This window comes from Chaetomium tenue, assembly GCF_020726465.1.
Source record: "Chaetomium tenue strain MPI-SDFR-AT-0079 chromosome Unknown F5144scaffold_1, whole genome shotgun sequence".
In the NCBI taxonomy this organism is placed as follows: domain Eukaryota; kingdom Fungi; phylum Ascomycota; class Sordariomycetes; order Sordariales; family Chaetomiaceae; genus Chaetomium; species Chaetomium tenue.
The window spans coordinates 4,919,148-4,945,016 of NW_027117329.1; the positions used below are offsets into that span (position 1 = coordinate 4,919,148).

A 25,869-nucleotide genomic window follows, 5' to 3' on the forward strand; every position below is an offset into this window, starting at 1 on the left:
TGGAAATCCCGAATGTGCCGTCTAGGGAGACGTCGGCGCGTCGTTCTAGATTCAAAGCACGGGAATGGCCGCCTAACATTGGCTGCGTACGATAGTTCTCTCTTCGTGGCATGATGGAGCCAAGGGTACTAAGGTACATCGGACGAATGCGAATACGAATGCGCCCTCTCATTGGCTACAAACCTGGGGATCATCAAATGCCCCCATCGTTTGCCAATGGCTCCCGTTCCCCTGGAATAATCGCTGGCGAAAAAAAGTAGACAGTTTCTACAAGTTAAATACGTCCTCCCTCCCGCCACTCTGGGGACTTTTCTCTGCAGGACGACAAGATCTCGAGTTACACCCACTACTTGACGGTGAACACTTGACTCTTGCTGCCCCACGACCCTTCTTCTTCTTCTTTCTTCTTGCAATCCTCTGCTCTCGCGCAGAATGGGTCTCATCCAAGAACTTGGAGGCCCCTTGGCCGAGGGCTTCGCGCGTCTCGGACTGGCCTCACAGATTGGTGTCGCGATCGGAGGCTTCCTGTTCCTGAGCGTCTTCTTGAACGTGCTCAAACAGGTGCTCGTCAAGAACCCCAATGAGCCTCCTCTCGTCTTCCACTGGTTCCCCTTCGTGGGCAGTACCATCACTTACGGCATGGACCCTCCGCGCTTCTTCAAGGAGAACAGGGAAAAGGTGAGTACTTCCATTCCCCGCTGCCCTGCATCAACTGGCCTAACCTCTAACACTTTGTTCTTGACAGTACGGCGAGTGCTTCACCTTCATCCTACTTGGCAAGAAGACGACTGTCTACGTCGGGCCCAAGGGCAACGAGTTCATCCTGAACGGCAAGATTCGCGACGTTTGCGCCGAGGAAATCTACACGGTCCTTACCACCCCCGTTTTCGGCAAGGATGTTGTCTATGATTGCCCGAACTCGAAGCTCATGGAGCAGAAGAAGGTTGGTTGGCTGAACATGGGGAAAACTAGAGGATCGGCGAGCTGACACTGGCATCGCAGTTTATGAAGGTTGCCCTTACTACTGAGGCTTTCCGCTCTTATGTTCCCATCATCTCGGACGAGGTCACGAACTACTTCAAGCGGACCGCCGACTTCAAGGGCCAGTCCGGCGTCGTAAACATCTGCCCCAAAATGGCCCAAATCACCATCTTCACCGCCTCTCACGCGCTGCAAGGCAAGGAGATCCGCGACAAGTTCGACGTGACCCTGGCCGACCTCTACCACGATCTCGACATGGGTTTCTCCCCCATCAACTTCATGCTGCACTGGGCTCCGCTCCCCTGGAACAACCGCCGCGACCACGCGCAGAGGACCGTCGCCAAGATCTACATGGACACCATCAAGTCGCGCCGCGAGCAGGGGGAGACGGGCGCCCAGGATATCATGTACCACCTGATGAACTCGACTTACAAGAATGGCGTTGACGTCCCCGACCACGAGATTGCCCACATGATGATCGCCCTCCTGATGGCCGGCCAGCACTCTTCTTCATCCACCAGCTCCTGGATCATGCTCTACCTGGCTGCGCGCCCCGACATCATGGAGGACCTCTACCAGGAGCAAATCAAGAACCTCGGCGCCGACCTCCCCCCCTTGAAGTACGAGGACCTGGCCAAGCTGCCGCTCAACCAAGCCGTCATCAAGGAGACGCTCCGCCTGAACGCCCCGATCCACTCCATCATGCGCGCCGTCAAGCAGCCGATGCCGGTCCCCGGCACCAAGTACGTCATCCCCACCAACCACGTCCTCCTCGCGGCGCCGGGCGTCTCGGCCGCGGACGCGCAGTACTTCCCGCAGCCCGACCTCTGGGAGCCGCACCGCTGGGAGAAGGAGTCGCCGCTGGCGCCCAGCATCGTGCGCAACGAGGAGCCCGAGGACGCCGACGAAGACAAGATCGACTACGGCTACGGCCTGGTCAGCAAGGGTGCGGCCTCGCCCTACCTGCCCTTCGGCGCCGGCCGCCACCGCTGCATCGGCGAGAACTTTGCCAACGTCCAGCTGCAGACCATCGTCGCCATGACGGTGCGCCTCTTCAAGTTCCGCAATGTCGATGGCAGCAACAAGGTCATTGGCACCGATTATGCTTCGCTTTTCTCGCGCCCGCTTGAGCCGGCGAATATTCACTGGGAGAGGAGGGATAAGGAGTAAGGTGGTGGTGATGTGATTGAGCTCAAAGTGTAATGTCATGGAAATAGATGGGGGATGCCCGGGGGGGAGGAAGGAAGGGGCTTGATGATGATTTCGGCGTTGGCTATGTATATATGCTGGATGGACATGACCGGACCGGGGACAAACAAACGGGTTGGATCTGGATCGGCCAACTGGCCCAAGAGGAAGCATAACTAGAATATTAATCCTAATAACTCGTCCATGACTAGTATTGGTTCCTTTTTTGAAAAGATCGCCGAATTGGTTATTTTGGTTTATTGTTAGTGTCCGCCGGGGGGGGGAGGATTAGGGATCTGGGGCGGCCACCTTTCTGTGTCGCCTTAAGCTCGCATTCCTTAAACGGCAACAGGGTTGGCTTGTCGGTCAGCGGCGATTGGGCCTTACCTCATCTGATGTTTCCCCCTTTTTTCAGCTTGTTTCTTGTTTCTCTGCACTACGAAGGATGCGACTTGAAAGAACACGTTGCGAGAGGCGAATGAGTCACGACAGACAACACCAAACACAGTCATTGGTTTCATCATTGATCGGATCGGATCGGTCTTGGGTTTGATGACTTGTGGGGGTTTTGGAACTCGAGAGGAGATTGGGGATACGATAAAGACACTCTGTCTTTCGAGGCGCCGTGTCTGATTCGTGACATCGCATCTCTGGGTGCTGGTATTCGAGATGGGGCCTTGGCTATGAGGCATTGAGTCATTCATTGTCAGTAGCATGGTACACCGGTATTTCGCTTAGATCGAGTCATCGTGATGGTGGTTGCATGTTCATGGTGTGTTGTTCAATCCTCGAGCAGTTGGCCCCGAATGAGTTCGGCACATTGATGAATACTACTACTCGCTTCTACGAGATGCGAAAGGGACCAGCTACGAACTATTTTACAGGGAATTGTTCATATCAGTCGACAGGGAACTTGGGATGGGTATATTCAACCTGAATGTTAATGTGTAAACGGATGAACAGTTGAGCGAAAGCAACGGATCATAGGAATTCGGGGTTGGGACTGTGGTACAGAACATCATGAAGCCGGCGAATTGACCAGGGCAACTGGACGGGAAAGATACATTTGCAACAATACCTATAAGCATGTGCCGTTCAAGAGATCGGACCACAAAGACTTTGCCGCCGTTGGGTTCGGCGCCTGGGCCGCATGCGGCGTCTGGTGATCTTAGGATCAAGCAAAGAATACCGGTGCTAGGAGTGGGCGCCCGCTAAAACGGCGTTTGTTTCAGTGCCGGTCACGAACTGGGCTGTGGATATGGCCGATGAAATGTGTCCTTTCTCCCTAGGTCCAGTGTGTTCTAGCAGTGCTCGGAAGTATGGACTGCTCACAGTGGCTTTGATCTGCGGCTTTTGGACACCCTGTTATGTACTTTGAGATTGCTCCCTCTGTATATAGAACACACTAAACATCCGGTTTCTCGTTTCAGTCCTCATCAAGCCAGACGAGTTCCTGCTATCCATTGTTTACTTGACTCCTGAACCCATTCGCACTTACACTCGCTAGACAAAGCACATCGACACAACGCAACATTTTACACCGACGCCAATACACCATGGCGAGGAAGATACACTCCAACAGACGGCAGATCCCTTTAGGGGTTGGCATTCTCTTATTCTTCCTTATTCTTATCTGCCCTCTTGCCGTCCTCCCAGTTGCCAGCGCCACGAAAACCACCGTCGAACCAGGAGAGCCCATCATTGGCATTGACCTCGGGACAACATACTCGTGTGTCGGCGTTATCAAGGGCGATAGGGTAGACATACTGGTCAATGACCAAGGTATGTATGGAGGGCTGGGGGGTCGCCCTGAACAAGTATTGACTTGGAACAGGAAACAGAATAACACCGAGCTATGTTGCGTTCGCTGAGAATGGGGAACGCCTTATTGGTATGCCTTCCGATGCTTCTTTCTCTGGTGCACCAGTTCATGGGTGGCTGACACATGTACCCTTCCCTAGGAGACGCAGCGAAGAACCAATACGCGAGCAATCCAACGAATACAATCTTCGACATAAAGTCAGAAATACCCCCTGCCCGGCTCGACGTCGTGAATCGACTGACATACCCTCTCCCAGGCGGTTAATAGGACGAAGCTTTTCGGATAAAGGAGTTCAAGCGGACATAAAACATATGCCATTTAAGGTGATTGCGGGCCCGGGGGACAAACCGGTAGTTGAAGTCGACGTAGCGGGAGAAGCTCGACAATTTACACCAGAGGAGATCAGTGCCATGGTACTCGGGAAGATGAAGGACGTGGCTGAATCCTACCTTGGCCAGAAGTAAGACCCGACACCGAGCTGTTTAGAAAGCTCCGCTGTACTCACCATCAATAGGGTCAAGCATGCCGTCGTCACTGTGCCGGCCTACTTCAACGACAAGCAAAGACAAGCAACCAAAGACGCCGGCACCATCGCGGGCCTCAACGTCGTCCGTGTCGTCAACGAGCCCACAGCGGCAGCACTCGCATATGGCATTGACAAAGTACGCCCCCCCCCGGCCCCTCCCTCCCCACACCACCCACCTTGCGGCCTCCCCCAACAGCCCCCCCACTAACCTCTTCCCCCTCCAGGACGAAGGCGAGCGCACAGTCCTAGTGTACGACCTCGGCGGCGGCACCTTCGACGTCTCCCTCGTCTCCGTCGAGGAAGGCAGCTTCCAGGTCCTCGCAACAGCGGGCAACACCCGCCTAGGCGGCGAAGACTTCGATAACCGCGTCATCAAGCACCTCGCCAAAGCCTTCAAGGCCAAGCACGACCTCGACCTGACGAGCGACGCCAAGGCGATGGGCAAGCTGAAACGCGAGGCCGAGAAGGCCAAGCGCGCGCTCTCGTCGCAGCTCTCGACTCGGGTGGAGATTGAAAGCTTGTTTGGGGGGTTGGATTTCTCCGAAACGTTAACGAGGGCGAAGTTTGAGCAGCTGAATGGGCAGCTGTTTAAGAAGACCTTGGATTCGGTGAAACAGGTGTTGAGCGATGCGAAGGTGGATAAGGCGGATGTGACGGATATCGTGTTGGTGGGCGGGTCGACGCGGATTCCTAAGATTCAGGGGCTGGTTGAGGAGTTCTTTGGGAGGAAGGCGAGTGGGGGAGTTAACCCCGATGAGGCGGTGGCGTTTGGAGCTGCCATTCAGGGAGGGGTGAGTATTGTTGTTCCTATTGTGGTGTGTGACTTTGAGTGAGGCTAACAAACATTTGTTGGATAGATCCTCGGAGGCGTGAAGGTGAGATTGATTCGTGGGTATTGGTGGACGTGGCTCTTGCTAATCATCCGATGATAGGCTTTTGAGGGCCAATTACTCATGGATGTGAACCCTCTTACGCTGGGAATCGAGACGGCAGGAGGCGTGATGGTAGGTTTCAAGGGGATACAGGATGGAGGGTCTGGTCGGTCGAAGCTAACCAGGGAATAGGCACAACTAATCCAACGCAACACTCAACTCCCGACGGTTGGTTACCCACCTCCATCGCTCGCCCCGTATATAGAATGAAGTGTTTACTAACACGGCCACCTACCAGCGCCGATCTCAAATATTTTCCACCACGGGTGGTAAGTCTTGATACTCGGCCTGGCAGGTTCAAATCAGAGCTGACCTGTTTATTAGACAACCAGCCCTCGGTCATGATCAAGGTCTACGAGGGCGAGAGATCGATGACTAAGGACAATAACCTTCTCGGCAAATTTGAGCTCACGGGCATACCGCCAGCACCACGCGGAGTCCCCCAAATTGAGGTTTCATTTTCCGTCGATGCCAATGGCATCCTCGAGGTTTCAGCCCAGGATAAGGGTACTGGGCGCAAGGAAACAATCACGATCAACAACGATAGCGGCCGCTTGACCAAGGACGAAATCGCACGTATGATCGCCGAAGCAGACAAGTTCGCCGATGAGGATAAGGAGGCTCGGGAGCGCATCGAGGCGCGACACGGCCTCGAGAACTACGCTTTTAGCTTGAAGAACCAGCTCGAGGATGCCAATGGGCTCGGCGGGAAGGTTGATGAAGATGAGAAAGAAACTGTAAGTTGTTGTTTACGCTTCTGGAACTTCCTATTATTGGAAACTGAACATGGCACTCACAACCTTCACAGCTCCGGGAGGCCGTGAGAGAAGCGACGGCCTGGATCAACGAGTACGGGGCGACGGCGACCGCTGATGATTTCGCCGAGCAAAGAGAGAAGCTTTCCGATGTCGCACATCCTATTACTAGCAAGTTGTATGACGGTGGCGACGCGGGCGGCACCGAGTACGACCAGCCCGAGGACCATGACGAGCTCTAACTGAGTATCCTTGGTTGCTGTTTAACTAGTTAGATGAAGTTTACAGTGTGGACTTATAAAGAATAACAGCATGATACGAGTGAATCTGATCAATTGGTTTTTGTGTGATTTTTGATTACCTATTCAGTGCCTTCCCCCAATTTGGATAACAAATGATTCCCTTTGGTATGACACCAAGACAGGAAGGAGTGATATGTGAAGGAAATGGTTCGAGCTTCAGGCGAATTCGGGGCCCACATTTGAGACTGGCTGAGCATGGGGTTTCCCCACGGTTTGTGTTGTGCTGGACTGGGCTTCCCAGTGCTCGGCAAGCCGTGGCCAAAATACCGAGGTTCGCAGTTCACAAGCCGTCTCCACCACCACCAACCTTGGGTGGCTCCACTCGATCAGCTGCTGCGATTATCAACCCATCCACCACGGTGCGACGTGCCGCAGGTCTTGCGACCGCAAATGCATTGAGACCTCGAAAAGAGAGAAGAATTCGAGTGAAACCTACCCCTTTTTGAGCGCAGATTTCGCTCGTTCTTTTGAGGCGAAGCCTGTTGTCGAGACCTTCAAAGGGCCTTGGGCGCTTCCCCAGCCCATTTTTCGGCCCGCTCGCGTCGCCACCCGGAGACACTGGAAACCCTTGCCCGGCCACCAGCGTCGTCGCAGTGAACCTTTCTCAACGCACCCCAAAAGCCCGCTGTCAAACAAGCCGCGAGGAAGTTCACACCGAGAAATGGCATCGCCACCAAAACCTTGGGAGAGATCGGGCGCAACCCCCGCTGCTTCTGGTATGTATCTCTTTGTTTGTTGTGGTGGTTGGGCACCGCAAACATTCCCACTAACTAACCATGGCTGCAACAGCACCACCGATTCCAGCTTCCACGCCATCAACCGTGCCCACCGCACCCGCAAACGCCATGACAGCGCCGGCAACAGCGACGGCCGCGACGCCCTCCGCCGCATCACCTGCGATCCCCGCGCGACCAGCAACTCTCACCGCCGCTGTGAATCAGAACGCCGCAGCCTACAGCAGACCTTACGGCACAACCCCATACGGCGCCTCCCCATACGGCTCGGCATACTCGTCGCCCTACGGCTCACCATACTCTAGATACGGTGGCGGTATGTATGGCAACAGCATGTACGGGGGCGGTATGTACGGTGGTGGTCTCGCCGGTGGACTAGGCGGCTATGGCGCAGGCGGCATGTACGGTGGGGGCATGTACGGGGGCATGCCCGGCGGTATGCCTGGGGACCCAAACAACCCGGAGAGCCTCACTCAGCGCTTCAACATGAGCACGCAAGCCACTTTCCAGATGCTGGAGGGCGTAGTCGGCGCCTTTGGCGGGTTCGCTCAGATGCTAGAGAGCACATACATGGCGACGCATTCGAGTTTTTTCGGTAAGCTGTCCCCCGTTCTCGGAACACAACTGCAAGGTGCATTATTTCTAACGGGCTTTTAGCAATGGTCTCCGTCGCCGAGCAATTCGGTAACCTCCGCGACACTCTCGGTTCCGTCCTCGGCATCTTCACCATGATGCGCTGGATCCGGACCCTGATCGCCAAATTGACAGGAAGACCCCCGCCGGTGGATGCGCAGGCGCTCACGCCCGCCTCCTTCGCCCGATTCGAAGGGCGATCGGGCTCCGGAGCCGACCATGGGCCGCCCAAGCCCAGCCGCAAGCCCCTGTTTTTCTTCATGCTGGCTGCCTTCGGCCTGCCCTACGTCATGAGCAAGGTCATCCGCTCGCTCGCGGCCAATGCAGAGGAGGAGGAGCGCCGGCGCCACCTCGTGGCCGCGCAGCAGAGCCTCGACCCGTCCAAGCTCGAGTTCTGCCGCGTACTGTACGAGTTCTCGCCCGCAGCCCAGGGCCAGGCCGTCGTCCAGGGCGTGGACCTCGAGGTACACAAGGGAGATTTGGTGGCTGTGCTGGGCAAGAGCGACCCAATGGGCAACCCGAGCGAGTGGTGGAAGTGCCGTGCCCGCGATGGCCGCATTGGCTACCTTCCCGCGACTTTCCTCGAAGTTATGCGCAAGCCGGGCGCGCCCGTCGCCGCTATCAAGGACACCCCCGCGAGCGAGAGCAGCCGTGCCAACTCGTTGACTAGCACCGTTAGCGCACCGGGCGCCCTGCCCGCTTCCAACGCGCCGCCTCCCCTACCGTCGACCAAGCTCGGCGACGTCACGCCTGAGAGCTTCCAGAAATCGCAGTTCTACTCGTAGAGCGAGTCTGGTCGCGGATCACCGTGGCCGGTGCGGTTCGATACCCAGTCGGAGAAGCATCCTGAAGTCGACGCCACTCGCTTTGCCCTTGCCCAACAACCTGACTCGACAGCGCCAACCTGAACAGCGTCTCCTTAACCTGTCTACTTTCCAACACTGGCATCGCCACCTCACCACGTAAGGGAGCGAAATACATCCACCCTTCGCACTCGCATCTTTGCTTTGTCTCACGACGTCACACACCCTATTATATACTATACACGCTGGACCTTCGGAATTGAGGATGATGGACGGACGGACGGACGAACAGACGAGGAGAAAAATGTCCTGGCGTTTTTTTGGAGTTTGGGCGTGGGAGGGTTTCAATACATTTGACCCCAAATAAATGGACGATTTGGGGGGTTGGGGGCGGCCTTTCAGCCCCCGCCATCGTCATCTTTCTCGTTGCTTTCATTTTCCTGCATCCTCCGTAACGCGGTAGGATAGGTACCTTGCCAGTAGCGCTTCCTACCTAAACAATTAGTGTATATTCCAACAACCTGTATCTGTATGTATTCAAAGTGGTCTTGTTTAGCCGAGGTTCTAGGCAACCTGCCACTGTGTCACCCCCAAGTGTACGAGGCTTTATCCTGTTGTACGTGTGTGGCATGTCACAACAACAGTAGTCACGGTAGGATGAGGTAGCCGGCCATTTTTATCAATCCGTTGGTAGATAGTGCTCTATAAACTACCAACCGCTGCCGTCTGCATCGCCATGGATTCGAGAAGTTGTCATCATTCTCGATGGCGGCCTGGCGGATCACGTCCCATCATAACATCTCCCCATCCGAATCCGTATGTTACAATACATAAAATATGCCAAACCTCATCAAGGGGCAATCCCGTTTGCCTTGACTCCAGAATGAAAAGAGGGGCGGAAGAAAAACATAACAGGCGAATCAAAGAATCCAGGACTACTCCGCTAGAAAATGCGCCCTTGTTTTTAGGTATGGACGATATTTGTCCCCAGGGATGGGCGTCATATCTTTTGGGTAAAAAAAATGGAAAAAGCGAAAAGCAGAAAGAGAGAGCAAATAAACCATCGCAAATCTCTCAGCCGCAGGAAGGGGGAGAATAAAGGTGAGCTGGCCGATGTTGGCCGCGACTCCTCTCAGAAACCAGAGGGGAGTTGGTGTGAGGAAGCAAGTGTTTGTTGGATCGGAAATGCAGAGAGTGTTGCCCCGCTGCCGCGCATGTCATAGAGTAGCAACGGCCGGAAAACAGCCAAGATGGTGATAGCGTAGAAGCGAGAGCGGGTTTACCACTCGTATTCGCCGGTTGCTTTCGTAAAGACGTATTCCTTGCCGTTCACAGTGAGAACCCCATCCTTCAGGACGCACTTCCTACGGAGTGTATTAGCAACCTGGTTACGACCCAAACCAAAAGTGGATGGGGTACATACCACTTGTTCTTGACGCGCTGCACCTTGTCGTACATGCATAGCATCATGTGGCCCATCGAATCGTCCTCGTCCTCATCATCGTCTCCGGCCTCATCGGGATCGTCAAGGTCGGAATTGATGGCGTCCTCGTCCGCTTCCTCGCTCTTGACGTCATCATCCAACCCTCCGTCAAGCTGGGCAGGGCCATCGGCAGTAGTGCGCTTTGCAGCGAGGCTACGACTTTTGGTAGCCTGACTGAGCGGTAGCATCAAGCCGCCACCCTCCATCTGCTTGGCTCTCGCTGCAATTTGCGCATGGAGGTGCTCGTCAATTTGGGCACGATCCATCGCGGCCGGCGACGCCTCTTCTGTGTCATCCCCGGGCCCGTCGAGCTGGGACGGGGGGAGGCCGTTCGGTGGCCCGGGGCGGGACACTTGCTGCATACGCTGCTGCATAGTAGCTGCAACGCCTTGGCGATACTGGTTCATATGTTGCGGCATCTGTTGCTGTCCTGGTCGCGGACCCTGCTGAGGCTGACCAGCCGGGTTCGGGTTCACCTGGGCCATGCCGCTGTGGATGGCACTAATAGATGCCGCAGCACGCTGGCCATATTGGCTCTCAAGCGCAAGGGCAGCCCGCTGTGCGGCCGTTGGGCGGGATCCGTTGGCGGGGTTGTAGCCAGGATGAGCAGGCGGGAGCCCAGGCTCCTGCTTAATGGTGGGTTCCGCCTGAACATAACCGGGCTCTGGCTTCATTCCCATCGGGTTGTTGTTCGGCATAAAAGAGCCTGGGAGCGAGAGCGTCTGCGCGGAGCCTTGCGGGCTCAACGTAGACTGGGTGTAGCCGGTAGTAGTCGCAGGGAGTGAACTCGTTGGAGCGGCTGCCGGGGGTCCATTAGCCGGGGTCGGTGCAGGTTGTGCTTCTGGCTTCGGGTCCCATGGGAATTGAGCCAGGTTCATCTGGGTCAGTTTGTGTTGCCATGTCTATGACTTGTGTGTTAGTGTACTCGCCGGATTTGGCATGTGTTTGGGTGTCGAGGGTTGGCTGAGGGAAAAGAGAGCGGTTGCTGTGCTTCAGGGTTCCGCACGTGATGCGGGTCTGGCAATCCAATCGGAAGTGGCGGATAAGATGACTGGGCGGCGCCTGCAGTAGTTGGGCTGGCCTTTAAAAAGAGACCCAAAAGTGCTGGGTCGCCCACCTGGGCCAGCTGCTCTCCACCCCTCTCGCCCGCCCCCCCGGGAGCCAGAGGGCAACCGCCGAGGGAACGCCCGACACTCGTCGCGACTTTGACTGGCGCAATCAACGCCAGACCAAAAGAAACGATCGCTCGAAAAGAAGGGGCATGATAAAATGGACTCGGCAACCGATCGCGAAATGAAACTTGATGATCGGGATTGACGGGAAGATAGGAAATGGTAGGTGAGGGCGGCAGACGAGGCCAAGGCTGCAGTGGCGAGGACAAAGGGGGATGGACGGATATTTAGAGAGAGCCTCACCTTTTTCAGGTCTTCCAACGCACCCTCATCGACGCCATTTTCTTCGAAATCAACGCGCACTGCATTGACGACTTCGGCGATAATGGTGTCGTAGACGTGCCCAACCGCGGCGTTAGACATGGTGATGAGGTTGCTCGGATCGACGCAGCGGAGCTGGCTGGGGAAAGTATCACGGTCCTTGCAACAATTGCTTCCTAAATCGGACTGCTGCACTTGTCGCCTCGTTTGCCTGGTCTCGCTGCTCAACAGCTGCTGATGGCTCGTATCTGCTCTACGTTTCTCTCGGCACACCCAAGGCCGATTCGATCCGCCTGGAACGGGTTTGGTATGGTCGGCCGACAGGTGGTTGGCGAGCGTGCGGATGCTCGGTGGAATGCGGACCCCTCAGACACCGCCGCGAAATCGTGTTTCTTGGAAAACTTTCCGGGCCGCTTCAAACACTTCAATGCTGGTGATCCTGTATTTCTAGATGATAAATCGCCGCAGCTCTGGTTTTGCAGTGTTGCGCCGTAGGTTGGAGGAGACGGCGTTTAGCGTGCGTGTGTGTTGTATTGGGCAAGTTCCGAGAAGGCACCAGACTTGGCTGGATTTGTAGTCCGGCCAGCTTAGTCAGCGAGGTGGCAGTTCCCAACCCACCAACCGCCAGTCTGCCTTAGCCCAGAACCATCGAGTTCTTCACAATTTACATCTGCGATCGTTAACACCCCATCCAACCAACCCGAATTACCAAAATTGAAACTCGTCACAGGCGAATTTCAGAAGTTTGCTGAAGTTGGGAAAATATTAAATTCCAAAACCATGAGGCAAGTGCCTGATGCATCATACAACCGGGCCCCGGTCAAGACGGGTCAAGTGACTCAAGCAAGCCATCGATACCATGAGATCTAAACGCTTGGTTACCGCTGTTATTCTTTCGCTGCGAGTTTTGTCCTCTAGGTCATCTCCTTGTAAGTCACACATTGATTCTCCGACGCCCATGTCCCAATTATTAAACTATGATACAATTGCTAAACTGTCCTGGTCCAATGCCCAAAACGCCGGTGCAAAACTGCCACCCCTATAATCAACAAAAATGGTATCTCTAATGCCCCCTGCGTTAAAATCATGACCGAGTCGATGCTCATTCATCCCTGCGTGAGAGCTCCGTGATATGCAACCCGGAGGAGACCCAATAACAATCTCCCCAACGCCGCGCTGAAACCCATCAAACAACAGGAACCCCATCCGATGCTGTGACCGTATTTTTCCAGAAGGGAACCATGTATACCTACCGTTGGCTGAATATTTGTCGTTGACTTGACTTCGACCGGCCCAAGAGACCTTTATCCCCTAGAACGAGGACCTCTTAACGGATCTTCATGTGCTTGGGTGTGGTGGCCTTGGTAAGCCCACCAATACCGCTGGAGCTGGAACCACTGCCGGGCTTCTTCTCAAAGATCTTCCAGAACTTCAAGCTCTCGTCGGCAGCTGTGTCATGTGTTAGCGGTGGACATTTTATTTGGATAAGACGAAAGAAAGGATGCTTACCAGCTGTGGCCAGCATCTGACCATCAGGGCTGAGGCAGCTGTGGAGGACTCTGCTCTCGTGGGCCGGGATCTCAACGTTCCGGACGAGGGTGGGGTAACTCCAAATGCTCAGAGAGTTGTCGGGGAAACCGCTCGAGCTAACGATCTCGCGGTAGTGCGGGCTCCAGCGGAGGCTGGTAACTTGCGAGCCCGTGTCGATGCTGTTGACGCGAGCGCCGGAGGTGGAGTTCCAGAAGTGGATGTGACGGTCATACGAACCACCGCCGGTGGCGAGCAGGTTCATGTTCCAGGGGCACCAAGCGAGGGCCTTGACGGCGGCCTTATGGTTGGTCTTGGTGAACTTGGGGACGGCCAGGGACCGGGCATCCCAGATGGACACGAGGTTGTCGTTGCCGCCAGTGGCGAGCTGAGCGCCATCCGAGCGCCATTCGAGGCCGCAGACCTCGGAGGTGTGGGAGACAAGCTCGGCCACCTTGTGCTCCGCAATACGGACGTCGTGGTTGAAAACGAGACCGCTCCGGGCGCCGGTGGAGAGCAGGTGCTTGCTCCAGCCCATGACACCAACGCGGGTGTCGTGGCCGAGCATGCTGCGAATCTTGACGCCCTCGGCAACATCCCAGATTTGGACCTCTCCTGTACCCAGGCCCACACCCACGTAAGCGCCATCCCCGGACCACTTGACGCTGCTAACGTATGTATCCGGGCTCGTCTCAAGGAGGCAGCTCACTGAACCCTCGTCTGCGGACCAGACGTAAACATTGCGCTCGAGGCCGATGGCCACCTGATTGCCCGTGCTCCAGTCGAGCAGGTTAAGGTAGTAGTCATCGATGAGGCCAGGTGCGTCCAGGACACGCTCCGGAGCGGTGGCAATGCGGCGCCTGAACTGAGCTGAGCCCGCGCTGGCCTGCTTCAGGGGACGGTTGTACTGCTGGCGCAGGTCGATGGGCTTGGATGACTCAGGGGGAGCAGGCTTAAACTCAAGGATGCGCGTGCTCAGGTTCACGCCGCAAGCATCGGCTAGCGATTCTTGGTAAGCGATTGAGTTGGGCGAGGGCCGCGAGTAGGAAGATGGCTCCTCATCGTTGATGTTGAGGCCTTCAAGAGCGGCGACAGCATCGTCGGTGGTGGATGCAAGAGACGACGAGGAGTCCTCGCGACCGCTCCTTGGGCGCTGCTGGTCACGGATCCTGATCTTTGCCGACCCGGCATTGGCAATCGCCGAACTCGAAGACCGGTTGGGGATGAAGCGATCGGCCTTGTAGTTGATGGTCGTCTTGCTGGTCTTGGGCTTGACGGTAGCAACCGGCTTCTTCGCTTTGGCGCTGGGAGATGTCTTGACACTGGGGCCCGTGCCCTTTAGCGTAAAGTCTGACACGCCCAGCTCGAGGACCTTGCGAGGGGTTGACACAACGCGGGCGATGTTGGACTTGGGCGAGTCACGGTGGTTCTTGGTGGACTTGGCGAAGTGAGCAGCAAGGTTGCCGCCGTAGACTGACTTGGACGGTACACGGTGGGAATCGTTGTTCGACTTGTCGGGTGTGAAGGGTGACGAGTTGATGCTGACGCCAGTAGAGCGCTGGCAGGGCGAGGGAGTCAAGGGCATCCGCCCGCCTGCTGTGCGGGAGGAGAAGAGCCCTTTGTGGGACTTGAGGGGTGTTGAAACTGATGCTGTAGCCATGATTGACGACTACTGTGCTGCTGTATCTGTATCTATCGATAACTTTGACGACGATTAAAAAGGCTAGGCGACTCTCAGAGTCTGGCCCGACAGAGGTAGATTATTTGAAGATGGAGGATGATGATGGTTGTCAATGAATCCTAGGTGCCAGAGTCGGAACTCGTAGGATGGAATGGCAACGGTTCGGCTGCAGAGCGGGACAAGGAACGAAGTGGTGTGTGGTGGAAAGCGTGATGCAATGGAAGGAGTAAGAGAGTCTGGGACTTGAAGGGAAGGACGGGCTCCTTAAATGTGAATTGTTTACATTCGTTGGCCAGACAACGAGTTGGTGGGGCTACAATCCCAGGCAGTTCTCATCTGTCATTTCAGCCCCCGGGGCCTATGAGCCCCACTATTGTGGCACTCTAGAAATCGAGACAAACGCCAATGCGGCAAAGAAAAGCGGCTAGCCTGCCGAGCTGCTAGCGTTTTTCGCGTCTCACTACCCCTGGCTAGAACCGACTTCTTTGTGGGACCAGGTGGGAATGTGATCGCCATCACCGTTTCCTCGCTCCATGCAAGCAAACAGGCGCATTTGGCTGCCATCAATTCACAACCTCGACCGCTGCCGCCGACAACCTGGCTTTCTCTACTTCTCCATACCGACAACAACCAGGGGGCACTGAATTGACGGCGTCGAACCGTTTCGCCCTCATAGTATCGCCGAATGCCTATTCAACGCCAGCATAACTCGCAATAGCCTCGCCGTCGAGCCTTTGCGCATCCCGCAGTCATGGCGCAACAACACCCCGCTACCCCAGGAGCACCCACCACGGGCCCTTCCATCTTTGGCGGGACGGGCCAGACCACTACCGATATCGCGCCGCACCTCTCGGTAACCCCGTTCACATCCACTTTGACCCCCGCGTCGGCATCCTCCAACAACACTTATATCATGCCCAACTCGCCGCTCAAGAACCGCGTTGCAATGGATGGCTACCGGCCCAAGGTCACGCGCACTCTCGGTCAGCGTCCGGCTTGCCTCGTAAATGCTTCCGTCACATATTGTGGGAATAACCGGATTTACGCTTTTGGCGGCTTTGATCAGTACACCGACGAGGTCTACAATCATGTGCTTCGCTTGGATCTCGTCAGCCACCAGTGGACTCTCGTTGACAACTATGGCGATATCCCGGGTGTCCGGATGGGTGAGTACTTGGAGACCAACGCATGTACCTGTTCGATTTTCGCTAACGGCGCCTCCCAGGGCACACGGCCACCCTCTACAAGGGCGACAAGTTGCTGGTTTTCGGCGGCGAAAACGAACACCGGACCTATCTTTCAGACCTCATTATTTTCGACCTCAAAACGGCGCATTGGACACAGCCACAGGTGACGGGGCCGATCCCCAAGGGCCGTGCCCGACATGCTGCCGTTCTGCACGAAGACAAGCTTTTCATCGTGGGCGGCATCACGGGTCACGACAACTACGTATTGGATGACATATGCTACCTGGATTTGAAGACTTACACGTGGTCGAGGTCGTGGCGCTTTGTTGGGCGCTTTGATCACTCAGCATACATCTGGAGCGATAGGGTGTGGGTGTTTGGCGGCTTGAGCGAAGACATGGACAAGGTTAGCGATCTGTGGTGGCTGGATCTCAAGGGGAACCCGGCCTTTGAGTCGCCGCCGCAAGTCGGCACCCTGGACCGCTCCGGTCTGGCGAGAAACACGACGTCGCCCCGCCCGCCCCATCAGGCGTCCCAGTCTCCTGCAGTCGGCTCGTCTGGTTACGCAGCCAACTCGAGGACAGCCCAAGTCAACACCCCGTCTTTTCATCTCAAGGCGTATGCGCCTCCCGCGCCTGGCGCCATATCGGCGCTGAAGTTCGTCAACGGCGCGTACGTCCCGTCGCAGATGCAAGGCATTCATTTCCACGTGTACTCGTCTGGGACACTTTTGGATTTTGTCACGCCGGCAGCGACCATCACATCGAAGGAATGCTCGCTTTCCGCGCTGGACCTAGGTACGCTCAGGTGGCAGAAGCTTGCCGAAGGGCGAGAAATCTTCAAGCCCGGCTACCGGTGGCATTATTGCACCATGAACGAAGATGGTACCAAGGCGTGGCTGCTGGGCTGCCCCACGGAAGCCGGAGCGATCGAACTCGGTGCTAATGGCCTCGAGGAGTATCTCTCCGACATCATGGAAATTGACCTGCGCCGCTATGGATTTCTTGGCAGCAATTCAGCATCCGAGGCACGGACAGACATGGCTCGCCCTTCGTTACGGACTCGCAGCGCGGAGCCACCCTCCAAGGGCCTGGGGGCGGACCTCGCGACGCTCTTCAATCAGCCTCCCGACACGGGGAGCGGCACCGACTTCGTTGTCACCGCCCTCTCCCGTGATTTTGACGAGGATGAAGTCATGGGCTCCGCGCTCATGCACACCAGCGATCCAATCGACGAGAGCAGCCAGACCTGGCTCGCGCCGGACGCGCCAACCTCACCCCCCATCCACGTACACCGGCTCATCCTGCAGGCTCGCTGGCCACACTTTGCGCGCCTGTGGGCGAGCCAGATGGCCGAGTTCCACACCAAGAAGATGCACATCCCCGAGCCCTACAGCGTGGTCAAGGCCTTCCTGTACTACCTCTACACGGACCGCATCGACCCGGCCGACGACGACGAGTCCAACGCCATGAGCGACCTCTCGGACGTGGCCGGCCTGCTCGTTATGTCCAACATCTACAACATCCCGCACCTCCGCCTGCTGTGCGTTAACCGCCTGAGCAAGGAGCTCGACGTCGACCATGCCTGCATCATCTGGTACTGCGCGGGGCTCGCCAACGAGGAGTGGCTGCGCAAGCGCGCCGCCGGCTTCTGCATGACGCACTGGGGCCGCGTCGTGCGCACCGTCGGCTTCCAGCGCCTGCCCCGTGGCGCCCTGGTCGAGCTGTCGCAGGAGGTCGACATGGAGGGCCGCGTCGTCGGCGGCGACGAGCTCGACATGATGGTCGGCATGGACGGCTGCGGCGGCCGCTTCGGCGACGCCGCCTCCGCCGCCTCCCGCCGCAAGGAGAGCATCAGCAGCAACCAAACCCAGCTGCTCGAGACGGAGGAGGACGATGATGATGATGATGGCATGGAGATGTCCTAGGTTGGCATCCGGGCGAGGAGGAAGGGTGGCGGTCGCCGGGCCCGTCTACCGGCGAGTCGGCGCGTGCTGTGGTGATTGTTCATTTCTCACTCATGCCGATTTCTTCTTCTTTCCTGGTTGGCGGTGATGTTTGGGTGGTCGGTGAGTGGCCGCAAATGTGGGTTTGGATCACGACAAGAGAAAGATAAACGGATGAAAGGGATGGGATGGTGGTATTCAAGGGCAGGACCGGTTCGCTCTTTTCAGGGAGGGGGGCCGCTATCATGGGATGGTCGGCCATATTTTCTTCGCCACACTGCTTCATTTTACGCCCAAAGATCACGGAAAGGGGTCATGTTACTATTGGTACAGAGCATTGCGAGGCGTCAGGTGGGTAGGGCATGTGTGTTTCCACGTTTCTACAAGTAGAGGGCAAATATCTAGCAGGCGGTTGACCCAACCCAAATAGACCCAAGCGCGTTAGAAGTCAAATGACTTGGGAGGTGATCCCGTTCAGTTTCACGGCCCAAACATGACGGATTTGGGGGACATGATAAGATATGTAAAATATCAGTAAAGAAGGGGGTTTCCCAGATATCTATAACGTTTAACAAGCAAAGAATGTGTAATAATGCTTTTCCTTCCCACTGATGCGCCACAGCCAACGGCTTGTAAAAAGATCTTCACCACCACCCCTTTTTTGTTTGTAACTTATGATCCCAGACCTTTTCAACCACCCATATGGAACATACATCAAAACGACAACACGCATAGACACCCACATCCCAAAAGCCAAGCACATGCCTCATCAAGAAGCTAGCTCACGCCCAGTAGGCGCCCGCCAGCAGTTTGAGAAGAGGAATTAGTGATTAAGCAGTGCAGAAATAGACAAAACAAACAAACAAACAGCAGTGCACTTCGGTTCGTATGGCCGGTCTGTCGGCAACATGACGCCAGAAACACACGTAAACATCCGCCCCTCGTCTTTTCGTCCACCCCCACCGGTCCGATGCCGTCGTAGTCTAATGTCGTGCCATCATTCTTCCTCTAGTCGTGGACCATCTTCTCTATCGTCGTCTCGTCGTGTGGTGGAAGAATAGAGGATAGTAATGTTTCCGATCCGATAGGTACAGCCGAAAGGGGTTGTGGAAGGTGCGGAGTTTGTTTTGTCAACCAGGGACCGAGTTTTTGATGCGGCGGTTGGATCTTGTGATCATGCTCTTCAAAGGGATACGGATCCCCCTTCATCCCGACGCCCCCTCTTCTCATTCATGTTTTTTTCTCTCAGCATCTTCTTTCGTTTTTTTTCCGAAACCGAGTTCAACCGCCGGGGGTATCAGTCTGAACTCCTTCTCTATGGGGGGGTATTTGGCTGTGGCGATCCAGTCCCGCCAACGCCGTTTGCATAGTAATGCAACAAACACTAAAAGACAAATTGATAAAACGCCAAGCTATACGCTGCAAATGCAGATTCGAGTCGCAGATAAGGGGGGAGGTGGGTGTTGTCTTGTTTCGCAACCTGATGGAAATGGCCTTGGCGGTGCCCTCCAGGCTTGCAGAGCAACGTCTGGACTAACACGGTTGTCAAACCACAATCCGGGCTAGAGCATCGCATCTTCGTTGATGTTGGGCAGGCCTTGCTGAAGCGCAAGGAAAGTGGCGGGGTTCTGCATCATGGACGACAGGATCGTCTGATGATGGGCCCGAATGTCGGGATCGCACATCGGCGAATGTTGCTTGTGCTAGATGCGCGTTAGCGAGATATCCCGTGTCTCCATTCTCTTGTACAAAACTTACGTATTTGAGTCCGTTGAGGTTCTTGTACCGTTTTCCGCAGACTTCGCACTTGAAAGGCTTCTCCTTCTCCATCCCCAACGTCCCGGGATAGGGAGTGCTTGTCTCCGGGTTGACGATGGAGAAGGTGCCATCACCGTTTTCGTGCAGCTGCTGAGTTGAGTGCCCGTGAGTCTTGTGGTACCTACAATAACGGTTAGCATTGCATTCTCGAGGGGGTTGGAGACTCGGTTGCGCGAATGGTGAGCGACTTACTTCAAGCCATTCTGGTTCTTGTACGCCTTCTCGCAGCCGATAACAGGGCACCTGAAGGGCTTATGCTCCTCGGCGGGCGGCATCATCAGGGTCGTCATCTGCTGCAAAACAAGCGCCGGGTCGGTGCCGGCCGGAAACTGGCTCAAATCGAGATTCATCGCTTGGAGGTGCTGCTGCAATTGTTGTTGCAGTTGCAGCTGCTGATCGATAGCACGCTGCTGGCTAGTCATCTGGGTCGTACCCCCGGGACTATACAAGCGCTTGGCCGGGTCATCGATGGTGCCCAAGGTGCCAAATGCTAGTCCCCCAATCTGCGAGCCGCCTAGGTTCATATTGCCAAGATTCATCTTCATCGGCATGCCAACAAGCTCGTCGTCCTCGTCGCCGTTGGCATCCTGCCCGAACTGCTGACCTCGCTGCGGGATCCCTTGCTGCGTCGCCAGGGTGGGCGTGTTGACCGAGGAGACAGTCGGGTTGTTCTGGAACCCGAAGCTAACGGCAGCCGGCGTCGGAGGCTGGGAGGTACGGAGCGCTTGGTGGGGAAGACCGGAGCTATTCAGATGTAGCTGTGGTCGTTGCTGTTGGCCGAAGAGTTCGCGGGTTGCCTGGATGGTGCGCGTATTGTCGTCCATATCCATAGGCCCGACAGTCTCGTCCATTTCCATGTCGCCGACCGCATCCATTTCATCGTTCATGTGCGACATGTTGACCTTCTGGGAGGATGGCGTTGCTTGGTGCTGCTGTTGTCGCATCATCTGCCCGATTCCGCCGACGTTCATGCCTGGGCCAACCTGGCGCTGCTGCGGGAACCCATGAAGCGATTGAGAAGCCTGTTGTGCCCTGCCCACGGACGGCGTGACTGATCCAGCGCGGCTGGCGGGGCCGCGGGGGGTTGGTTGGTTCGCGCCGAAGGCGTCTCTCGAGGCGGCCGGGGTCGTCGTTGGGTGGTGGTGTTCTTCATAATGCTGGAGGAGGTCGTGAAGCGTTGGCCACCTTTGATCACAACATGTGAAGTCGCGCATGAAGCTAGCCTCCAGCCTTGGGATGTAAGATGACGAGTGGAACGACGTAGACTGGTTATTAATGTATGGTGAGGTTCCCGTCATCATCATACTGCGATAGGACTCGTCAGCGCCGACCTAACACGGGGGGTTGTGCATAGTCACCGGCCGTGCGGCACAAACTACACGGAGCCAGCCCCGGCCGGGCACGGGAGATAGATCTGAGACAGCGCCGGCTGGTGGAGTTTTGGACAAAGATGCAAAGACGCTAGAGGATAAACTTACTCCTCCCGGATGAAACTGCCGACCGAGATTCCTCCCCAGCTCATTCCCCCCATGAGGCTTCCCGCCAGGCTTTCGCGCCGAGCGCGGTTCGCATGATCGCGGTTCGGGTTAGCCATGGAGATGGGCTTCGCGCCGGCGCTGACGAACGAGTCTTGGCGACTGCGGCCAGAGGCCGAGCCAAATTCAAGGCCGGTCGTCATCTCGACGGCTTCGATGTTGTCGACGTCGATTCCGTCAAGGTCGATGTCGATACCTAGTGCGATTCTAGGATAAGCTTCGGTGGCGTTGTCGGCGGTGCGACCGGCGGCACGCAAATAATCTAAGTTGTCGTCGGCGCCGGCAATGGCGGGAGACGCAGCGCTCGCTGAGTGTTTTAGGGTTGGGCTTGTAATTGTGGTCGGTTGTTGCGAGCGGGCTGGCTCTGGAAAGTTGGGGTGGCCGAAGACTGTCGAGCGTGGTGTTGCCGGCTGTGGTGTTGGCGACTGCGAACGCGACGAGTGGGTGAGGGGGGAAGGCGAATCGTTATTCCTAGGCGATGTGTGGTTACAGCCCGACTTCTTATTACGATGGGTCTCTGCGGGCTCCGCAGACTCGGGGCTCGCTTTGGAATTGAACCACTGGCTCCAGGACGGCATGGCGGGCCAATGTGGATAACTCAACGCTGCCTAGCCTCGGATGCGATGGGGGGTCCCTCCTTGCGGCAGACTGATGGGGCCCTAGGGCAGCCACAAGCCGGTATTAAGACCGATTTGGGGACGGATTCGCCGCTCCAGGGGGCCGGGTGGTCCAGTGCCTGACACCTAGCGGAAACGGTGGGATACGGAAAGAAAAGAGTTCATAAGCCTGAAGAAAGAGGATAATGTTGATGAAGATTGACGAGAATTGTTAGATGGCTTAGACAAAAGGTGTACAATAATGGAATCTGTTGTTGTCACCACGACTCGAGGCTGTTTGAAGCCAGGTGCAGACAAACCGGAACGTTACCTGCCTGAGGTAGATGCCCGTGCCGGAGCAGATGGGCAACCTAGGACAGGGTCCGCGGGGGGTGCTGCGGTGTGAGAGTGCGACCTAGTGCTGGATCCGCTGGAATGGAAGGTCCGACCAGGGGTTGTGGTGTAAGTGAAGGTGGGGCTCTAGGCTTGGAAATGACTAATTCATCCAAGCACCGAGACGGACCATTCGAGGAAGGAGCCGAGCAAAACCGTTTAATGCTTCCGCGCGAAATAAAGATGGTGATGCCAATGTTTTGGCGGCCTCGAGGTGCTTGCGTTATGGTAGGAGGGAGGTTTGATGTTGTGAGGCCGACTGTCGGGTGACGGGAGACGGGACTCGGTTGAGTGGGGGTTGTTCACGCCTGGCTGAAGTGGGTGGCTTGCTTTCTTGTCTCTCGAATAAAGTGATTCCAAGGAACGACCGCAGGGAACAAACACGGTAATTACGGGGATAGGGGCGTCCAGGAAGAGGGGCAGGCAAATATATTACGACATTCACATTCGTTGGCGCCCTATCTAGCATTTAGGTTGTATGTGGTGTACGTATATCTATACCGTCATAGTGTCATCACCACTTGGCAAGTCTGAACAGATCTCAGCAGATGACAGATCACCGCTGAAACACTGCGCTAGTAAAACTAGTAAAGTCGTACTGGAATTTCCAGTTCCACTCGCTCCCCCCTCCAGCTTGTTCCAACTTCCCGCTTGTTGCCCGTTTCAATGCACCAGCAGCAATCAGACAAGAGAAACTAAAATCCGAGAGTGTGAATGCCGGGTTTGGCTGCCACACCATCGCCTCGTTTATTTGTCCCTCGGGTGGCGACATGGATGGCAAACGGGGTGTTCTGGTTTAGTCACCGGCGGACCGACGCAGGGTCGCAGCATTGTCCGCACTGTCCCAGAGCACCGGAAACCTTGGCTTGCTATAACTATAGGTCGTCTTTCCTCCACCGTGCATACATGCGTAGATTGTTGAACTCGGGTCGGTACAAAGTACTCGACCCCTATGTGTAAAATTGCAAGATAGGTAGATTACGCAGTATCACCATGTTGTGAGAAGAAGAGACAGTCCACACCATCTGTGGAGCCTTTTTCCGTCTCGAGGCCAAATGCTCCGGCAATTCAACAGCCCATGGGGCTGGCTGTCAAGCTTGTGCCTGCCCATATCCACACAGGCCTCGCCAGCCGTGCCAAGCCCGGTGAGCTCAGGGTCGTCGCCGTCCTGTGGAACCATAATGGGAAATGGATATTGCTCCGTATCCTCGACGGCCAATCCGCAAAACAAGACGGGTAGGCAAGACCGAGGGATCCTGCGTTTGAAGGTTTCGCCTCTCCAGACTTGGTACCCTCGCATCGCTTCGAATCAACAGCGAGACCGTCGGGTGCCCGTTAAAGCTGAATTGAATCTCTCTGCCACCGCTCAGCGGACAAGCGGAAACAGCTCATTAAGGTGGTAACTCCCGTCGAATGGAGTACCCTGTCTTGCCTGTCTGAACCGTGCTTGCGCGGACTCAGCGCCACCGCGACTGACTCGGCACCAAACGCTGGGCATAATGTGGCTCGAGGGTTGGCCACAGGCCATCCCGAGTGCGCCGAGCAAACAAATCCCTTTCAAGCTTAGCCAACTTTGCAAACCTCTCTGCTGGCTTTCAGCATGGTAAATTCGAACGGAAGAGACGGTCTGACGGTGAAGGGGACACCATACCATACCTTCGTACCGCCACCAAGGAACGGAAGTGTTCGGTGTCCTGGATAAGGAAGGGAGCAACATACCTGTAACTCTGTATGTACGTACATACAAACATACGGTATGCACACGTACGTCACGTCACGGCTTGGTACGGACAGTACCATCCCTCACCTTGCCACGTGCCACTAAACCCTGACTTTGCAGCAGCCCCCACAGTCGCGTGCTTCATCCTCGAGGAATCGAATGGCCAAGCGGATTCTGGAAACTGGGAAGAAGACGCCTCTTCGGACTCTCCGCTTCCACCACCCAAGTTTCATCAATCCCCAACGCCGACTTTGAGAACCAAATGACGCCCAGTGAATGGTCCGTTCCTCCGGCTGCTGCCCTGCCAAGGGGTTGATCTGCAGGGGATGGCGAGGACCATTGGGCCCAATGAGGCCGTCTCTCTCGCTCCAAGCAATCGTCCATCGAAATCCCCAAGGCACCCCGGACGCGGGTTGGCAGCCGACGATGCAGCATGTCGTCAGCATTTCCGTGGTCTTTGCCATCTTTGGTAAACGAGTGCGCGCGCTCTCAGTATCAACAAGGCTCAACGTGGAGCTGCTCTTTTTGCCTCGGGCTGCAAACATATTCCAATCCTCTACGAATCCGTCCTTCCATAGGGTCAACGCAAGTCACCAAATCTAGTTGTTAGCATCCAGGATCTTCTGTTTTAACTCGAGGGTTCCTTATAAGAGGAAAAAAAACAAGGGAAAAATAAAAAGGGAAGGGTTTACCTTTGCCCGAAATGTGTCCCAGGATCCTGACTCATATCCTTACCTCAGCTCGAAGATGAGGCATTTAGCCTGCGGCTCTGGTTTTTGAATTGCTTGTCACATTCAGACCGTTTCGGAGACTTGTTCCGGCAGCGAGCTTGGTACCTGGGCCCTGTTCACTTGGCAACATTAGGTGCCTGATCAAGTTCTAGAACAGTTTGACCTTGAACCCAGTGTTGGCGAAGACCAGACCCACTCGCGCGGAATCACAGGAGAAGATTGTAGTTGCTCTCAACTTGAGGGCCTCAAGACACCTTTATAATCTGGGTTCTGTGTCGGCAACCTTTGTGTGTTGCAATGCAACCATTCCACAGCCCTGAAAACAGCAAATATGAGCTCGGCATCTAAACCCTTTGGGGATGCGGTGTCTAAACCTTTTTAGGATGCGGCGTCTTAAACGGCCCAGATCGAACAAGACATATCACAAATGCATCTCGATTTCCCGAGGGTTGGAGAGTGGGTGAACTCGGGGAAGAGAAGATAGGAAGTCACCATTTGAGTCATCTAATGGCCAAAATATGTACCGTGTTGGTTTCGAAGACCTACAAGCCTTCTACCCAATGCGCAAAGCAGACCGGCCGGGCTTCGCCGGTCGGCCGGACTACCGGGAGCAGGTGCAAAGGCCGGAGCCGCCCAAACCAAACAGTCTGCACTCGGGTTTGGATTACTCAGAAACGCAATCTTGGTCCGAATCGCGCAAGGTTAAGCCTCGTTTTGCATGTTACAGGCCATCGCGAATTCGCATCTTCCGAAAGGCGCCGGCTTGGACAGACACAACCGGCGAAAGTAGGAACAGGAGTCAAAGCAATACAATTCTTGTTTGTCACCGCTCGCAGATGCTCGGCGGCTCCCCGGCATCTTCCACCACTCATCTCTCGATCTCGAATCCCGAAAGAGAAGGGTTCTGGCCTGTGCGACCCTTCTCCGGGGAAGACTCGGAATTTGCCTCGCATGGCACAACCCTGACATCACTATCTCCTCGGGGCTGAATTCCACTTAAAGGAATCAGCAATGCCCCGCGGGCACGCCTTGTAGAATCCCAATTAATTCCATGCTTTCATATCCGAGACGCATACCTCAAGTGATTATCCCTCAGAACCCGAGTGCGGTTACCCGAACATCAAGCTCCGCAGAAGAACCCCCT

At 55.8% G+C, this 25,869-nt stretch overlaps 8 protein-coding genes across 8 annotated transcripts; 5 read left to right on the forward strand and 3 right to left on the reverse strand.

Moving 5' to 3' along the window:
- Positions 1–432: 432 nt before the first annotated feature.
- F5144DRAFT_598308 (cytochrome P450) lies at positions 433–2,151 on the forward strand (the record flags this gene model as incomplete). The annotated part of the gene is made up of 3 exons (XM_066790932.1): positions 433–678; positions 746–943; positions 1,003–2,151. The coding sequence occupies 3 exons, from the start codon at positions 433–435 to the stop codon at positions 2,149–2,151; spliced, it is 1,593 nt and encodes a 530-aa protein (XP_066649182.1).
- Positions 2,152–3,529: 1,378 nt separating this feature from the next.
- F5144DRAFT_557713 (glucose-regulated protein) lies at positions 3,530–6,807 on the forward strand. Its single transcript, XM_066788040.1, has 12 exons — positions 3,530–3,951; positions 4,004–4,060; positions 4,131–4,188; positions 4,248–4,451; positions 4,506–4,653; positions 4,742–5,308; positions 5,375–5,392; positions 5,450–5,521; positions 5,582–5,617; positions 5,688–5,718; positions 5,774–6,186; positions 6,258–6,807. The coding sequence occupies exons 1-12, from the start codon at positions 3,726–3,728 to the stop codon at positions 6,444–6,446; spliced, it is 2,019 nt and encodes a 672-aa protein (XP_066649183.1). The 5' UTR covers positions 3,530–3,725; the 3' UTR covers positions 6,447–6,807.
- Positions 6,808–7,060: 253 nt separating this feature from the next.
- On the forward strand, positions 7,061–8,782 carry F5144DRAFT_65950 (Peroxin 13, N-terminal region-domain-containing protein). The gene is made up of 3 exons (XM_066793235.1): positions 7,061–7,222; positions 7,296–7,835; positions 7,898–8,782. The coding sequence occupies exons 1-3, from the start codon at positions 7,168–7,170 to the stop codon at positions 8,656–8,658; spliced, it is 1,356 nt and encodes a 451-aa protein (XP_066649184.1). The 5' UTR covers positions 7,061–7,167; the 3' UTR covers positions 8,659–8,782.
- A 1,083-nt stretch (positions 8,783–9,865) lies between these two features.
- Positions 9,866–11,433, reverse strand: F5144DRAFT_65986 (transcription factor IIA, alpha/beta subunit). The gene is made up of 2 exons (XM_066793246.1): positions 10,100–11,433; positions 9,866–10,040 (listed from the first exon to the last, which is right to left on the reverse strand). The coding sequence occupies exons 1-2, from the start codon at positions 11,035–11,037 to the stop codon at positions 9,956–9,958; spliced, it is 1,023 nt and encodes a 340-aa protein (XP_066649185.1). The 5' UTR covers positions 11,038–11,433; the 3' UTR covers positions 9,866–9,955.
- Positions 11,434–12,919: 1,486 nt separating this feature from the next.
- F5144DRAFT_481274 (WD40-repeat-containing domain protein) lies at positions 12,920–14,779 on the reverse strand (the record flags this gene model as incomplete). The annotated part of the gene is made up of 2 exons (XM_066785276.1): positions 12,920–13,041; positions 13,102–14,779. The coding sequence occupies 2 exons, from the start codon at positions 14,777–14,779 to the stop codon at positions 12,920–12,922; spliced, it is 1,800 nt and encodes a 599-aa protein (XP_066649186.1).
- Positions 14,780–15,458: 679 nt separating this feature from the next.
- On the forward strand, positions 15,459–17,954 carry F5144DRAFT_66138 (uncharacterized protein). Its single transcript, XM_066793294.1, has 2 exons — positions 15,459–15,966; positions 16,026–17,954. Exons 1-2 carry the CDS (start codon positions 15,552–15,554, stop codon positions 17,912–17,914), a joined length of 2,304 nt encoding a protein of 767 aa, XP_066649187.1. The 5' UTR covers positions 15,459–15,551; the 3' UTR covers positions 17,915–17,954.
- Positions 17,955–19,328: 1,374 nt separating this feature from the next.
- Positions 19,329–22,089, reverse strand: F5144DRAFT_66149 (uncharacterized protein). Its single transcript, XM_066793297.1, has 4 exons — positions 21,229–22,089; positions 19,943–21,055; positions 19,691–19,871; positions 19,329–19,635 (listed from the first exon to the last, which is right to left on the reverse strand). The coding sequence occupies exons 1-4, from the start codon at positions 21,861–21,863 to the stop codon at positions 19,495–19,497; spliced, it is 2,070 nt and encodes a 689-aa protein (XP_066649188.1). The 5' UTR covers positions 21,864–22,089; the 3' UTR covers positions 19,329–19,494.
- Positions 22,090–23,237: 1,148 nt separating this feature from the next.
- F5144DRAFT_66194 (uncharacterized protein) lies at positions 23,238–23,886 on the forward strand. The gene has a single exon (XM_066793309.1). It carries the CDS (start codon positions 23,330–23,332, stop codon positions 23,675–23,677), a length of 348 nt encoding a protein of 115 aa, XP_066649189.1. The 5' UTR covers positions 23,238–23,329; the 3' UTR covers positions 23,678–23,886.
- The last annotated feature ends 1,983 nt before the right edge of the window (positions 23,887–25,869 follow it).

Excerpts from the sequence above, each read along its gene's own strand:
- F5144DRAFT_557713 (XM_066788040.1), top strand. The coding sequence starts at position 3,726 with ATGGCGAGGAAGATACACTCCAACAGACGGCAGATCCCTTTAGGGGTT. Across the intron at positions 3,952-4,003 it reads CATACTGGTCAATGACCAAG|GAAACAGAATAACACCGAGC; the intron begins GTATGTATGGAG and ends GACTTGGAACAG. Across the intron at positions 4,189-4,247 it reads AATACAATCTTCGACATAAA|GCGGTTAATAGGACGAAGCT; the intron begins GTCAGAAATACC and ends ACCCTCTCCCAG.
- F5144DRAFT_65950 (XM_066793235.1), top strand. The coding sequence starts at position 7,168 with ATGGCATCGCCACCAAAACCTTGGGAGAGATCGGGCGCAACCCCCGCT. Across the intron at positions 7,223-7,295 it reads CGCAACCCCCGCTGCTTCTG|CACCACCGATTCCAGCTTCC; the intron begins GTATGTATCTCT and ends TGGCTGCAACAG. Across the intron at positions 7,836-7,897 it reads GACGCATTCGAGTTTTTTCG|CAATGGTCTCCGTCGCCGAG; the intron begins GTAAGCTGTCCC and ends ACGGGCTTTTAG.
- F5144DRAFT_65986 (XM_066793246.1), bottom strand. The coding sequence starts at position 11,037 with ATGAACCTGGCTCAATTCCCATGGGACCCGAAGCCAGAAGCACAACCT. Across the intron at positions 10,041-10,099 it reads CAGCGCGTCAAGAACAAGTG|GAAGTGCGTCCTGAAGGATG; the intron begins GTATGTACCCCA and ends TACACTCCGTAG.
- F5144DRAFT_66138 (XM_066793294.1), top strand. The coding sequence starts at position 15,552 with ATGGCGCAACAACACCCCGCTACCCCAGGAGCACCCACCACGGGCCCT. Across the intron at positions 15,967-16,025 it reads TATCCCGGGTGTCCGGATGG|GGCACACGGCCACCCTCTAC; the intron begins GTGAGTACTTGG and ends GGCGCCTCCCAG.
- F5144DRAFT_66149 (XM_066793297.1), bottom strand. The coding sequence starts at position 21,863 with ATGCCGTCCTGGAGCCAGTGGTTCAATTCCAAAGCGAGCCCCGAGTCT. Across the intron at positions 19,872-19,942 it reads AAGAACCAGAATGGCTTGAA|GTACCACAAGACTCACGGGC; the intron begins GTAAGTCGCTCA and ends CCGTTATTGTAG. Across the intron at positions 19,636-19,690 it reads ACCTCAACGGACTCAAATAC|CACAAGCAACATTCGCCGAT; the intron begins GTAAGTTTTGTA and ends ACGCGCATCTAG.
- F5144DRAFT_66194 (XM_066793309.1), top strand. The coding sequence starts at position 23,330 with ATGCTCCGGCAATTCAACAGCCCATGGGGCTGGCTGTCAAGCTTGTGC.